The following is a 13,799-nucleotide window of genomic DNA, read 5'->3' as shown; positions in this document are numbered from 1 at the left end:
TTGTGAGAAGTAGTTATATATACAACCATCGAAAAGGTGGATATCCTTTTATTTAAAAGTGGTTTAAAACTCATTCAAGGACGAGTCGAGTCGAGTCAAGTCCAGCTTAGGACATTACGACTGTGTCCGATTAGTGACGAGTCAAGTCGAGACCGATCTCGGACATTTGAAAATAATAACAGTTTAAATTAAATTAATTTTGAATTTGAGGGCGGCAAAATGGTCCTTGTGATTAAGAAGCTATAATTTCTACCATTGAAACGGTGAATTTCCTTTTATTTAAAAGTGGTTTCAAACCCATCCAAGGACGAGTCGAGTCAAGATAAGTCCAGCTTAGGACATGTCGACTGTGTCCGCTCAAAGACGAGTCATGTCGAGACTAGTTTTGGACATTTCACAAATTTTGTAGTTTAGAATTTAAATTTTTGAAATCTAAGAGTAAGATATTGGTCCTTTTAAGTTCAAAAACTAAATTTGTCAATAAAAAAGGAGATTTCCCATGTTTTCAAAGTGGTTCATAATTGGTGCAAAGAAAAGTCGAGTCGTGTCGAGTCCAGATTTTGATATCTTGAATTTAGCAACTTTAGAAAATGACAAGTGAAGAAATTTTTGGACAAAATAGTGTGATTTTATGATTGCATCTCTCACTATGAAATAATGTGCAGAAAAAGCACCAAAAGAACGCTTCGGACGCGATCTCAGGTTGGGGTACCCTGAGAAAGGTTGTCAGGGTATTGCCCATGGAAGCCGAGCCAAGGACCTATCTGATGAGGGGTCATGGTCGAGGATTGCACGAGCGGTGAAAATTTGCGGGGGAAAAAAACATCGTCGAACGCGATTTACTCGAAGAGCTCCTGCGAAGCCCTTACGGGTCCGTCGGGCCCAAAACTCTCGTCACCCAAGATAATTTTCGAAGGTGCACAACCTGCGCCGGGATTCATCCGCGGTTGAAAAAAAGCAGGCACGCGCGCCAAATTATAAATTTTAAGTAGCGTAAATTTCGTTAATTTCAGCCATTTTGTATTAGATTTAATCGATTTAATGAGATCGGAAATAGGATAGCTGCATGCAGCTGCATTATTTCCTCATCTTCGGAAATCCCGCCACCTCGCCAGAATAGTCGAAGCCGCGATTCAAACTTTGAAACTTTTGAAAAAACACGCGCATTATCGCACTAGCTGCAGCGAGCCAATGAGCGCGGTCCGGTCACTTCACTTGCGTGCTGCTGCTGCGCTGTAGACGAGAGTTAGTCATTATCACTAGTCAGCCGAGCCGACCGGAGCATGCGGAGACGCCGGCAAACCGCGCGAGTGCCAAAGAAAAGCCGTTGGATGTCGGCTCGTCAAATTTTACCCATTTTCGGCCGAATTTTCACCCTCGAGTCGACCAGCAAGAAGCCAAGGATGCAGGACAAGCTGTTTTATCCGCAAATAACCCCAGGTAAGGACTTGCTATTTGTTTATTTTGTTCTCGCCGCTGGTTCAAAGTTCAAAATGTCTGTTTCGCCGATTTGTTTGTTATTAATTAATTATTTGTCCCATTTTTCTTACAGACCCGTGCCCGCGGCTTGCGTGACAACAATGCAACTCGTGTTATGCTGCTTAGCGGATGATACTAACGCCCTGAAACTTGCGACCCCTTGCCCTGGCATTGTGATATTTTCTGGTAAGAATTGATATTTTTTCCTGTTTAGATACGCATATATTATGTACATGAACTACATCGTGTAAGACAAAATAATGTATGACTTTCAAACGTAATTTTCTGCATGCATGAATTAGGTTTATGTATGTATATATTTTAATGTATGGAAATAATGCACAATATTTCGGCGTTTATGCACAATATTTCCGTTATGTGTGGGTATGACGTAACATTACATACATATGTATTTGCATGCATGTTCACTTGCATTTACATTGTAATGTATGTATGATATGATACATATATAATTATGCATTCATTTTTCATTTTGAAGAGTATGTATGTATGCATATTATTTATTTGAGTAACACAATAGCGTGCATTAATCATTATTATTATTACATACAGATGCTATGTATATATTTTGTTTATTGATATATTAACATGGGTTATTTTGCAATAAGTATGTATCTTAAGATACTTCTTGTTTTGATTTCTTGCCTCTTATATAGTATCCAATAACTACTAAAATAATAACACAATTAACCACAACATACAATGCACATACATAATACACCAAGTATTTAATGTTAATTGCTCTTCTAATTATTAACATAATTTTTAATTGATGCCAGCACGAACATGCGCTGTATGTATCTATAATTTTTTTCTTCACGATTTACCAAGGAAAAACAGCAATACATATGCATGTATGCGAATGTAAAGGATATGCATGCAGTAAATTCAATTGCTTTGGCTTGTGACATTATGTACATTATACAATAATGCATGAGGCTCAATTAATATTAAACAATTAATTCGTGTTGTGTTGCTCAAAATTTCATGCATCATTTTAGCCTAGTGCACGATTATGTAATGTCACAAACCGACAGTCAAATTAACGGCACATGCGCAATATTTTACATTCGTACACAAATACCATGCAATGTAATTTTTCCCTTATAAATTGCAAAGATTACATCATACAGCACATATTTATTTTGGTGTCAATTTTTTACAATTCTGCTAATTGTGGGATAATCAATTAAAAATTAAATGCTAAACTTGATGTATTTTATGTTCATGCATGTGATATATTATTTATTTTATTATTATTGATGCTTAAATTGATTACATTATTCACATGCGTAATATAATATAATGTATATAATGTACATATTACACACTTTGCGCTTCAAAGCCTGTCCGTAATTCAAGAAATCAAAGCATGCACTCTTATTAAAAAATAAATAATACATCTTATCTATTCAAATATGCTTAGTATGGTGTCCGCAAGGTAGCAAGACACTTTGTTTGTAGCGGCTGCTTTTAAAATAATTCGTAATTGGCCTACATGATGTGTAATATACATATTTTTATCTACCAATGCTCTTCCCTGGCATAAGTAAACACTCTAACGATTAATTTTAAAATATTTGCCGCCTTACAATAGTGGGTTAAAGCGATAAAATTTAGGATTTTATGTAGTGAGATGCTATAATTAAAGAAGTGACGCTCAGTTTGCATGTTTTGCTGCTTTAAATTGATAAATTATTGTTTTTTTTAAAGGTACACTGTACTTCATGAGTAAATATGATCTCTAAGATGAAGCATTTCAATATTTTTTTTTAATTACAAATAAACTGGGAAAAATGGTGGAATCAGGTCTTGTGAGACAGTTCTTTTAGGCTTCACTCTCTCTCCATCTAGTGGAAAGTCATAAATTTTGAATTTTGCGACATTTAATCGATGTACAAACGAAACTTTGATATTAAATGATATGAAGAACGTTGCCGCACTCTCTATAGTAAATCATTTTACACGCCCAATTTTGTTATACATCAATGAAGTGTCTCCTTACTGCCTGAGCACCTTAATATAAATTCAATTTGTGTTTATTCAGGTCTGAAGGAGGTGACACGCAAGGAGTCTAACCCGCCAAATCCTCGCTCCCTAACCTGAGCCATCCCCCGTCCCCCGTCAAAGCTGCTTGCCAAGTGCCGCGCCGCCAGCAGTCAAAGGTCGTGTTCGCTCCTATGTAAAAGGTTCTCAAAGAAAAATTTCCTCCTCTTGTCAATATTATGTGTAAACGTTTTATGAATTATTAAACTTAGCACCTTGAACCTAAAACTTTTATTGATTTTCTTTCAAGCTAACCTCATTTCTAGTGTAGATTTTAGGCCACATTTTCTGCAGGGAACTAACACTTAGCGCGAAAAGGACATCTTGGACTAGTTTCTGAACAAGATTGAGACGAGACAAGAAAAACGTCCATGAGCCATCTTTTTCCTGTCTCGTCTCAAACTTTTCCTGACTTGAAATATTACGTCCTCGGTACGTCTTTTTGCCGTCTATTTAGGTCTAGCTGAAAACGAGCCCAATCGTGGGTCATTACTAGTCCCTATGGGCCACTAAAGGCATTTAGAAGGCCCAAAGAGGCTGTGGGGCCCAGCTGGGGCGCGGGGGTCGAGCCGGGCCGCGCGGGCCGGGGTGTTCCGAAAAGGTCCCAAACTGGTCGGACTCGACTCGTCTCAAATTTGACTCGTCCGTCACATACGACTCAGGGATGTACCAGGGTACGGTCAAAATCCTTCAGATGGTACGTCTCCAGGACCTTTGGACGAGACAGGTTTTGAACGGCCCACGGACGTCTCATTTCTTGGTGGGGTAAAGTCAACTCGTGAACCTCAAGTGCGAACGCAAACAACTCTTTTAACGGTTTCCTTGATAAACGACCCTTTTTGAAACGTTAATGGGTGGTTGTATTAAATTAACATAGTGGGAAATCCTCAATGTGAAATAATTCAAGCTGAAGCAAATGACAGGGCTTTACAAAAATAACATCCCACTTTGGTTGAGCATTGGAATCATTTTGAAAGTTTTGCATCAGTTTTTCATTAAATCATGCTGGTTTTAACATGTCTAGACTAATCGAGTGGCGTGTCATTTTTACTTTCCACGCACGACCAGTTTTTTTATGTGTCATGGGAATAACTCTTTTCCTCATCAAAATAATTGTTTCAAACTATTTAATATGATTTGTATGAATCCTAGCTGCATTAAAAAAGGTTTCAAGCTCTATAAAGTAAAGCTTTTACAGAAAATTTGAGATTGATCCTTTTTACCTTTTAATGCTAACTAAAAATTAGGAAAAAGCCTAAATTTTCCCAGGCTACCGTTAAATTTTGAACAAATCGGCTCAAAAGTTTGCATGCTAATCAAGCACTGTCTCCCTACTGTAAAATTACGATTTATTTCAATTTCAATTTTTACTTTTCCTCGGTCCTGATTTCATTATTACACGTTGTTGATGATTTTCACGAGCTAATTAACTCAATTAAACTACTTGCTATAATAAACAATGCGAAGTGTTCTTAATTGTTGGCCTGTGTAGCTCCTTAAAATAAAGTTCTAAGGAAAAATCAAGCACGTTCCAGAAGTATAATTTATATATATTTGGACTCGGTCTTCATGAGCTAAGTTTTTCAAAATTAATCTTTTTTCACAAAGAATATTTTGGAAAATTTCCAAAAAAAAACCAATCAAATTACAAGGTATCTCCTGGACTTAGACCACGGTTTGCAATCGTTTGTTCAAGAATAAAAAAACAACGGTCGTAAATAACAATCATTGTATTATTAGGAAATTTTCTGTATCTGTCGGTCTGGCACGATATATGGCAACCAGACAGACACCTGCGGATCGTTAATCCAGAGTTGCGATGCAATCTGCGCTTGTTTCACAAGCGGAACGTCAAATTCTGTGATAGCGATAGTGTCGCGAAATAATTACGAGGCGCGCGTGCCGGCCGAGCTGACGCGTGAAAAACGAGCCCCGAGCGGCGATAGAGCAGAGGGCGAGGACGGAGCGCGCGTGTCCGCTGTCCACTTGGGCAGGTGAAAAATGACAGGGATTTGAGGGTGCACGCACACCGTGCCAAATTGGTCCGGCACCCCACTTAATGTTGCCATCCGAAACGATCGTGATGTGATGTTCTCTCTCTCTGTGTTGCAGGCGACGGAGGCGGCGGCACCGCAGAGGGCGGCGGCGTCGAGAAGCAGGCCAGCCTCGACACCAACCTCTACCTCTACCAGGTCTGTATATATATATTTGTTTTATGCTCTCCAGTGCGGCGGGAACCGGGAACAATGCATCGTTCGCTCTATTAATTCGCCCTAATAGAGCGATGGCCGGGCTGCAAATGCAAAGACACCTGGGTGCGGCAAAAGTTTTCCCTCCGTCCGATAACAGCTGCAAATCCGCTTTAACTTGTTCAAGCCGGTCATTAAACAGGATTATATGTGATGGCTGAGCAACTTACGAGGAGCACTGGACCCTTGCTACATAAAACACTTTAGAAAGTGTTGGATATATCTCACATCTCCATTCCAGGAGTAACGCAGCATCTAATTTTTAATCCAAATTGCGTGTTCATCAAAGCTATAAAATTTGCAGAGCCCTTAATTTTAAAGAATTGCTAGGGGTGGTTGTGACTAGAGTCGAACTGTGTCTAGTTTTTTTGTTAATCTGATGCTTAGAAGCCGGGATTTGATGTAAAAAGTCTTTTCTCCCTCTGGAACTGTCGTAATAAAAAACAGTGTATTATCTAAATCTCAAGTTCTAAGAGTCGCATTATCAAAAATTAGGTACCGTTCAACTCGTCTTCATTTCCCATGATGTACTCTATTTTCAGGATGATAAACATCAAATTCCGTCACGCAGTGTGGTGCAAAAAGCCAAACATTTGTAAAATTTTAGGTTTTTAAGGGTGCAAAAAGGGGGTTGAAGGGTTGGCACCTTGAAATTGCTTTTGCTATCTAGGGGAGATCAAGACAAGTCTAACGGTGTGCGGTTTTTGAAAATCTGATTATTAGAAGCTGAGATTTGGGCGTGCAAACATTTTTGAAAACTAAAATTGTTGGTTTGTTTTTATTTTTATTAAAAAAATTAAGATTTTCATTGTACCAGATTTTAAAGGTTCTAATGGAGTATTTTGCGCTATAATATATGGCAATGCCAAAACTAAAAAATTGTTTGATCTTCATAATCAAATTTGACTTTAAATTCGAAAAACCGGCTTATTAATTTTTTTCCTCTGACTTATCACTTTGAGATCAATAGAAATTGTTTCTATTGACGATACGAGTTAAACGGTGTCCAAATTTTCGTTCTACGATCATGCTCAAAAACCCGAAATTGTCACTTTGAAATGCCCATAAAACCCGCAAAAATGGGAAATTCGGGTTTTTCTCAACGGTTTTTTCTGTCAGCAGGGGAAATGTCTAGAAAAATACGCTCAATATCAACCAATTCACGACAGGCAATAAGTATTAATCATTGATAATGAGATTTCTATAATATACTGATCGAAAACATAGAATCCTCTAATTGTAAGTTGTCCCGTAGGAATACGATGCAAATCAATCAAAATTGACTAGTTTTCCTGATAAAACCTATTTTTAGATGATTAATTATAGTTTTCGACCATATCAAATGAGATTTGCGCGCAATCTAATCTTCTGCAAGAGGAAGTTAGGCCGAGCAACCTTTCAAGACAATCAAATAACAATGTTTGATGCATGATAAAGAGTAGAGACGGCCGGAGAGCGAGCGCGTTCCAACTATTTAATTACTCGGAGCTGGATCCGGTTTCATTCAGCTGGCACGCCGCGTCAAACTCTTCAACTAACAATGCGAAAGTCTTTTTGGCCGACGCAGCGAAAAGGACGCACGAAATTGACGCGAGACTTACTGCGAGCGGGCAACTTTCGAGTGCCTCTCTGTCGTCGTTCTCGTTGCGCAGAAAAAGCCGGGGTCGCTGTCGCTGGGGAGGCAGGGAGGGCGGGAAATGAGATTTCTTGCTTATGCAACCGACCTAACTTGCATTTGCACTCGATTTTCGCTGAAAGGAATCGCTGTGCCGTGATTTTGTGCGGATAATGAACGAGAGCGAGAAATGAAATGCAAATGCGCGACCGCGGCGTTGACATAGATTGCCGAGAACTCCATTAAAAGCCTTTCTTCTCACTGCTCAGCATTGCGCCACTCATTATTCAGAATTATTCATCAGACATCGCGCTAACGAACTAATTCAGAAATAATGGCGACAACCCCTGTGAGCTTAATAAGATAAAAATTGTAGCCACGTGGAGTGAAAACCAAGTTCGTGAAATCAAGAAGAACGCAAGAACAATTTCGCATGAAAAAAGGGTCTCGCATTCGCGTCTCTTTTCCGCTTGTGTTTGCCCAGCACTCTGGCTGGTCGACGTTGTTATGCAAATGAAACCTTACACCCGCGTCACCCCTCTAGTCGGTTGGGCGCGGGACACGGGGTGGTCGGGGCGGAGAAACGGAGGCGGTGATCACACACTTGTCGGCCTCTCTCGCGCTTCCGCCAATCGATCAAAGACACTCGGATTACACACGTACATACTCTCGATTGATTGAAATGTCAGAAAGATGCTATTGATTAAACATGCAGAAAATTTGTAAACATTTATAAAAAAATTGCTTTGAACAGGTTTCTTATTTTAGCTTAACCAGGAAAACAAAAGCAATTTATGAATAATCACGGTGAAATCGAGCTTACAATTAATTTATTCTCTATTTTGCTGGTCAAATAATTTTAACCTTTTATATATAGGGCGTTTCCTTTTTTCTATCCAAAAACAAGGAAATTCAGAGGTTCGTAAAATTTTATAGATCATTTGTTTCAGATTTTTGTTCCAATGAGTTTGTTTTATTATTTTGGATTTGTATAAATCGATTGATGGATCATTTTTACGTTTTTCAGGGAGGGGTTTCAAGGGCTCTCTTACTTTTTATTGACTAGCCTTAGAGCAAAAAACTAGAAGCTGATCATTTTTTTTTCAAAATCTAATTTTTCATGCAGTTTCTTCGTATTTCCAAAGAAAATACGGTTAATCCAGCAGAAACGTGCTACAAGAACAACGGCGACCAATCAAAGAAGTGAGCGGTTCTATGATTAGATATAGAGTTGACCTAAGATCGAGACTGCAGCGCCAACTAAGCAACAAGGCTTAGCTGCTGGCTACTTATGCTGGCTGTCGCTGTAGCGCTGCTGTCTCGATCTTCGGCTCCACTTTTTGGTCGGAAAAACATCCACTTTACCTAATTCAACCCTCAAGAATCGATTGGTGTGCTCAGTAGCTTCGTCAAAGACGGTCTTTAAGTGTTTATACATTGTACTTCCTGTTTAAATTTAAAATTGGATTTTCATCGTAAAATAAATATTGAAGTTGCTAACACGAATTTTGTGGTGTGAATTTCAGGAGGAACTGGAGGACCGTCCGCAGGTGTCGACGCTGCTCAACTCTTTGGCCAATTACTCGAACACGATCCCGGCGCCCACCGACCCTGACCAGGCCAAACCTGGCGGGGGTGGCGCGGCGGGCGCTGGCGGCGCCCGCATGGGCACCCTGATCGGTGTCTTCCTGCCCTGCATCCAAAACATCTTCGGCGTCATCCTCTTCATCAGACTGACTTGGGTGGTCGGCACGGCCGGCGCCCTTTGCGGATTCCTCATCGTGCTCACCTGCTGCTGTGTCGTGAGTATCGATTTTTCCAACCCCCGAAATAATAAAAAAATTACCCAACCTGGAATTTTCCTGCTGGGCAACGGAATTTATACCTCTGCCACGGTATTTCTCCTTTGCGGACAGGATTAATAATAGAGACTGGGTCGCACATTTGTTCTGCGAGTGTCGAGCGGCTTGAGCGTCGGGTGCCCGCCTCCCAATCTCAGACAGACAATCCCTTTGTCAGACGGAAGAGAAGCAGCGTGCAAATTTATCGCCCCGTCGACTTTCTGTCTCATTTTTCCCGCAAAATGCAATCCCTCTCTTTGAAAATTGCAGCACCTCCTCTTCCTGGAATGTGCAGATAAGATTGGATTCAGTCGGGCGAAATTTATTCGCAAAGCACGTCTCGGCTCAATATTCACAGTTGCATTTGCAGAGATCCGGAACAAAACGTATAATGCATGCTCTTTTTGTGCACGGTGAAAAGTTTTCACCTCAATTCGCGAGCCGAGAGAGTGAGCTGCCGCGGCATGCAGTCAGTCGGTGAAAAGCTGTTGAATGGCGGCACTAAATAAATCATGCCTGACCTTTCGTCCCGCGAGCAAGAGAAAAAGCGCGGCTTTTGAGAGGGAGAGAGTGCGCGGGGCCGGGATGAAAATTTAATTGGCTTTGATGCATTCGAACGAGTTTGTTTATGTGGAAAGGCACGTGGACCGCATGCCTCCCAAACTGCCAGTTGCGATGCTTAATTAATTAATTAGTTTGCTAATGCATCGCGACAAAATCGGGAAGGGGGAAGGGAACTCTATTGTTGCCCACAAAAGCCACACAACTTTGCTGAATAATGGCTCGCGTACACAAGCCCTGCGGCAATGTTTGCATAGCAGAGGTCCCATTCAAAATACTGCACAAATACCAATCATTCCCCACCAATTTAAGCGAAATTTGGTAAACTAATTTAGATTGTACTGTTTACTTGTTGTTGGCGGACACCAACGGTGTGAAAATCAAGCTTGCGACAGAGGAAACATGTTCATTATTTTGTAAATGGTAACAAATTTATTCAAAAAGGTGATGCACAAACTTATAACCGGAATTTGTTATTCCTTTGCATATATATGGTTTTATTTTGAAAAAATGTAGTTTAAAATTTTTTCAGAAGTAAATTTTTGCTATTGAAATTGTAACAGGGGGTTGAAAGGGGTAAGAACCCCCTTTACTTCTGCTGGCCAGGGGAGGTTGAGACGAGTCTAACGGTCGCTTAATTTTTGCAGTTCTGATCGCTAGAACCCGAGATTTGGAGATGCAAATATTTTCAAAACACGAAAAATTAAAAAAAATCGTATTTTTCAGTTTTAGTTTTGAAGCGGAATATTTTGGTTATAAAAAGGAACAACACTCTAAAATTTCACACAAGCTCACACGTGTCCTGGGACAACGTTTGAGTACACTTTTAAATTCCAAAACTCTGAGCTCGATTCCAAAATTTTAATTAAAACCCAAAATTAACAGTAGGGACCTTGACATAGGACATCAAATTTGGTATTCTGCGAGAGGAATCCAAAGCTTACTTTATTTTTGAAATTGCACCACGAGGAGATGAGATACTGAGTTTTCTAGCTTTAGTAGTTATTTTTTTATAATCCAATTACTCATCCTGAAGCGTTTTGTTTTCGTTCCCAAAATAAAATGTCATGCCTGTGTGTCATGGGTGGAATTTTCACACAAAACACGTCCGCTTGTGTCATTTCCAACACTTTGCCGTGCCGTCCCAGCGGACCTTTTTCGCCAACTAAAAAAATTAACTCCCTCTGTATGCATTTCGGGCTGTTTTTAGCGTTTAATTTTGCAAATTGGTCGTCGTTGCATGTTAGTGTGGCGCTTCGCTCTTTGATATTCAAATCGAGCGCTTTTCGCGAGAGTGAAAAATTGCCCACTCGCTCGTAAAGCCGCGCCGCCGCTGCTTAATCGACGGAAAATATGCATTAGGTGTGTTTGTGTGCGAGAGCGAGCGCCGAGCGGCGTCCCCGGCGTCGGAACGTTATTTCGCAAGCCATTTGTGCTGCCGCCTCGAAATTAGGCGAAATATGTGTATACGTGATGCTGCTTGCTAAGCCGTCGCGCCAAGGCAGAAAACGCGTTAGAGTTTATAAGCAAAATGTTCATTCTCTCTGCAACTTGCAAGTAGGCCGTTAGTTTTGAAAGCGTTTAAAAGAGAATTTACATCACTCTAAGAGTGCTGGAGTCTTATGAAAAAACGTCCATCCACTTAACTAAAATGGGGGAAAATAATTGTCTGTGCATAAAATTATATTTTTATTAAAGATTGCAGAGTTTTTTTTCTTGTTGTTGCTTTTTATCTAGGTCTGTCAGTTTTAGACGGTTGACAATTTTTTCTGAGCTTCTGCTAATCGTTAAGCACGAATTTTAAGCCATTTGAACCATATTTAAAATCATCTGACACTGCCAAAACTATCTAAATGCGTCTGAAAGGTGTCTAAAAATCAATTGAATCAAAACCAATAGAAAAATGCGTAAATCTTTCCTTATTAATTTTACTCAAGGTCTCATTTTTTAGCGGGGTTTTTCATTCCAATAAATTTAATTTTTGTATTTTTTGGTCTAAACAATGTTTTTACATGCAAAAGTAAGGTTAGATCTGTTAAAAACAGTTAGAATGTCCCAGTTTTTTGGTTCTAAAATGTTTAGAAAATTTCTTTCTCATTTTCTAGAACGAAGAATATATTTTAACCTTTTTTTTAAATCATTCACACATCTTTGCAACGTAACAAATTCACGTCTCGTTAGTTTCGGTGGTCAATGCAAGAAGTTTAAAATGTCTACTCAAGTTTCTGTATTTTTTAACTAGCGCATTTAATACAATTCTCCCTGAAAATGTTCAATATCTTGATATTTGGACAAAAGTGTGAGATTGTTCGGTAAAAGAACTAAATTTTGATTGTATATAAAGACGTACTAATATTTATACCGACTCGTCTCTATTTGCTTTGCATTTTTACTCGAATTTATGACAATTTACAACGTGGATATCACAACTGAATACAATGTTTCAGTTTTAAGATTTTTGGAGGGTGTTACGCCCACTTCTAACAATTATTACTAAGAATATATTATTAATGAAAAAAAATCAATTTTGGATGTAAATTTGAGAGTTTTAAGTTTTTTTGTTGTTGTGTGAAATCCAGGAGGACGAACACAGACCCTCTTGTAAAGAAATTGATTTGCAATAAAAATGTAGAAAATTTCCAGTCGAAATTTATAACCCAGACAAAATCTTCTACTCCTATCTTGTTGAAAAGTCTTAAAAAACCCATAAAAGATTTTATCCCTGCTCTAATTGAGCGAACGCCCCATTCATTTGGCCCCCGAAGAATTTTGCAGTGGATGAATTGGCCGCTAATGTGCGTCTCTTGTCATCTTGCAGACGATGCTGACCGCGATCTCGATGTCGGCGATCGCAACTAATGGCGTGGTGCCGGCGGGCGGCTCCTACTTCATGATTTCGCGCTCGCTCGGCCCTGAGTTCGGCGGCGCCGTCGGCATGCTCTTCTACACGGGCACCACGCTCGCCGCAGCCATGTACATCGTCGGCGCCGTCGAAATCGTCATCGTGAGTATCCTCAAAGACCTCAAAACCACGCGAGAGAGAGAGAGAGAGAGAGAGAGAGAGAGAGAGAGAGAGAGAGAGAGAGAGAGAGAGAGCAGGAAACAAAAGCACTCCTTTTGCCATCCCGAATATATTATTTCACTGTGTAAGAAATGGAGCGGCTGGCAATTCCTTCCTCCTTCGAGTGCTGCTCCATCCTGCTGACGCACTCGCAATTACCTCCTCCCACCCCCGCCCAGCCGCCCCCCAAACTCAATCCGCCTCGCTGGCCCACCACCTCTGACCTTCGCCACGAGTGGTTTGACCTTTTTACGCATTCCCTCGTTAAAAATCGAGCTCTGTGGCAAAGCGAGTGGCCCGTGCAGGCCAATTTTCGCGCCGCCTCAACTGGAAAAGGGACTGGATTTGCTTATCACCCAGACCGAGAGAGAGCTCACAGAGAAATGGAGATTTCGCAATTTAAATCCCAATTTTCAGGCCGCAAAAGGAAAGGGGTGTTAGGGGTGGCAGATTGGATTGCGGCTTTTAATGACCAGCGGCGAGTTTGAGATTATGAATCAAAATTTTTATGCAATAAAAGCCTCAAGGGAAATGTCCATGTGTTAGCAAAGATGAAAGAAAAGCTGTTCAGAAGATTTGCAACAAATGCTTGAAATCCTATCTTAAAATTAGGGAAAAACTTAAAATTTCCCTGCTTGCCATTTATTTTTTGAGAAAATCAGCTCAAAGGTTTTCATGCTAATCAAGCATTGTCTCCCTACTGTAAAACAACGATTTATTTCACAATTTAGAGAAATATTCCTCAAAATTCGAGCACCATTGGAATGATCGCGACGAGAGGGATCAAAATCGAGAAATTGGCAAAATCTGAAATTTATCTGTTCCTCGGCCCTGATTTCATTAATTTTGCTCAATTTCACAAACAATAAACTCAATGAAGTACTTGCAAAATGTTCTTAATTGTTGGCCTGTAAAGCTCTATCCTT

General features: G+C 40.0%; 1 protein-coding gene and 1 long non-coding RNA gene across 5 annotated transcripts in view; both read left to right on the top strand.

Moving 5' to 3' along the window:
* The window catches only part of kcc (solute carrier family 12 member kcc), a 68,756-nt gene that overhangs the window by 40,427 nt on the left and 14,530 nt on the right, over positions 1-13,799 (top strand). For all 4 annotated transcript variants that reach the window (XM_065485777.1, XM_065485775.1, XM_065485776.1 and 1 more), the window contains 3 exons: positions 5,659-5,738; positions 8,937-9,212; positions 12,631-12,816. In XM_065485777.1, the coding sequence (XP_065341849.1) occupies positions 5,659-5,738; positions 8,937-9,212; positions 12,631-12,816 (542 nt within the window). The remainder of the gene's footprint in view (positions 1-5,658; positions 5,739-8,936; positions 9,213-12,630; positions 12,817-13,799) is intronic.
* LOC135941020 (uncharacterized) lies at positions 261-3,770 on the top strand. The gene is made up of 3 exons (XR_010574942.1): positions 261-1,440; positions 1,553-1,665; positions 3,548-3,770. It is a non-coding gene; the product is annotated as an uncharacterized LOC135941020 (long non-coding RNA).

The sequence above is a fragment of the Cloeon dipterum genome, chromosome 3 (assembly GCF_949628265.1).
Source record: "Cloeon dipterum chromosome 3, ieCloDipt1.1, whole genome shotgun sequence".
Classification (NCBI taxonomy): Eukaryota; Metazoa; Arthropoda; class Insecta; order Ephemeroptera; family Baetidae; genus Cloeon; species Cloeon dipterum.
The sequence above is the reverse complement of the archived record's forward strand: the minus strand, read 5'-3'. Positions and strand labels throughout refer to the sequence as shown.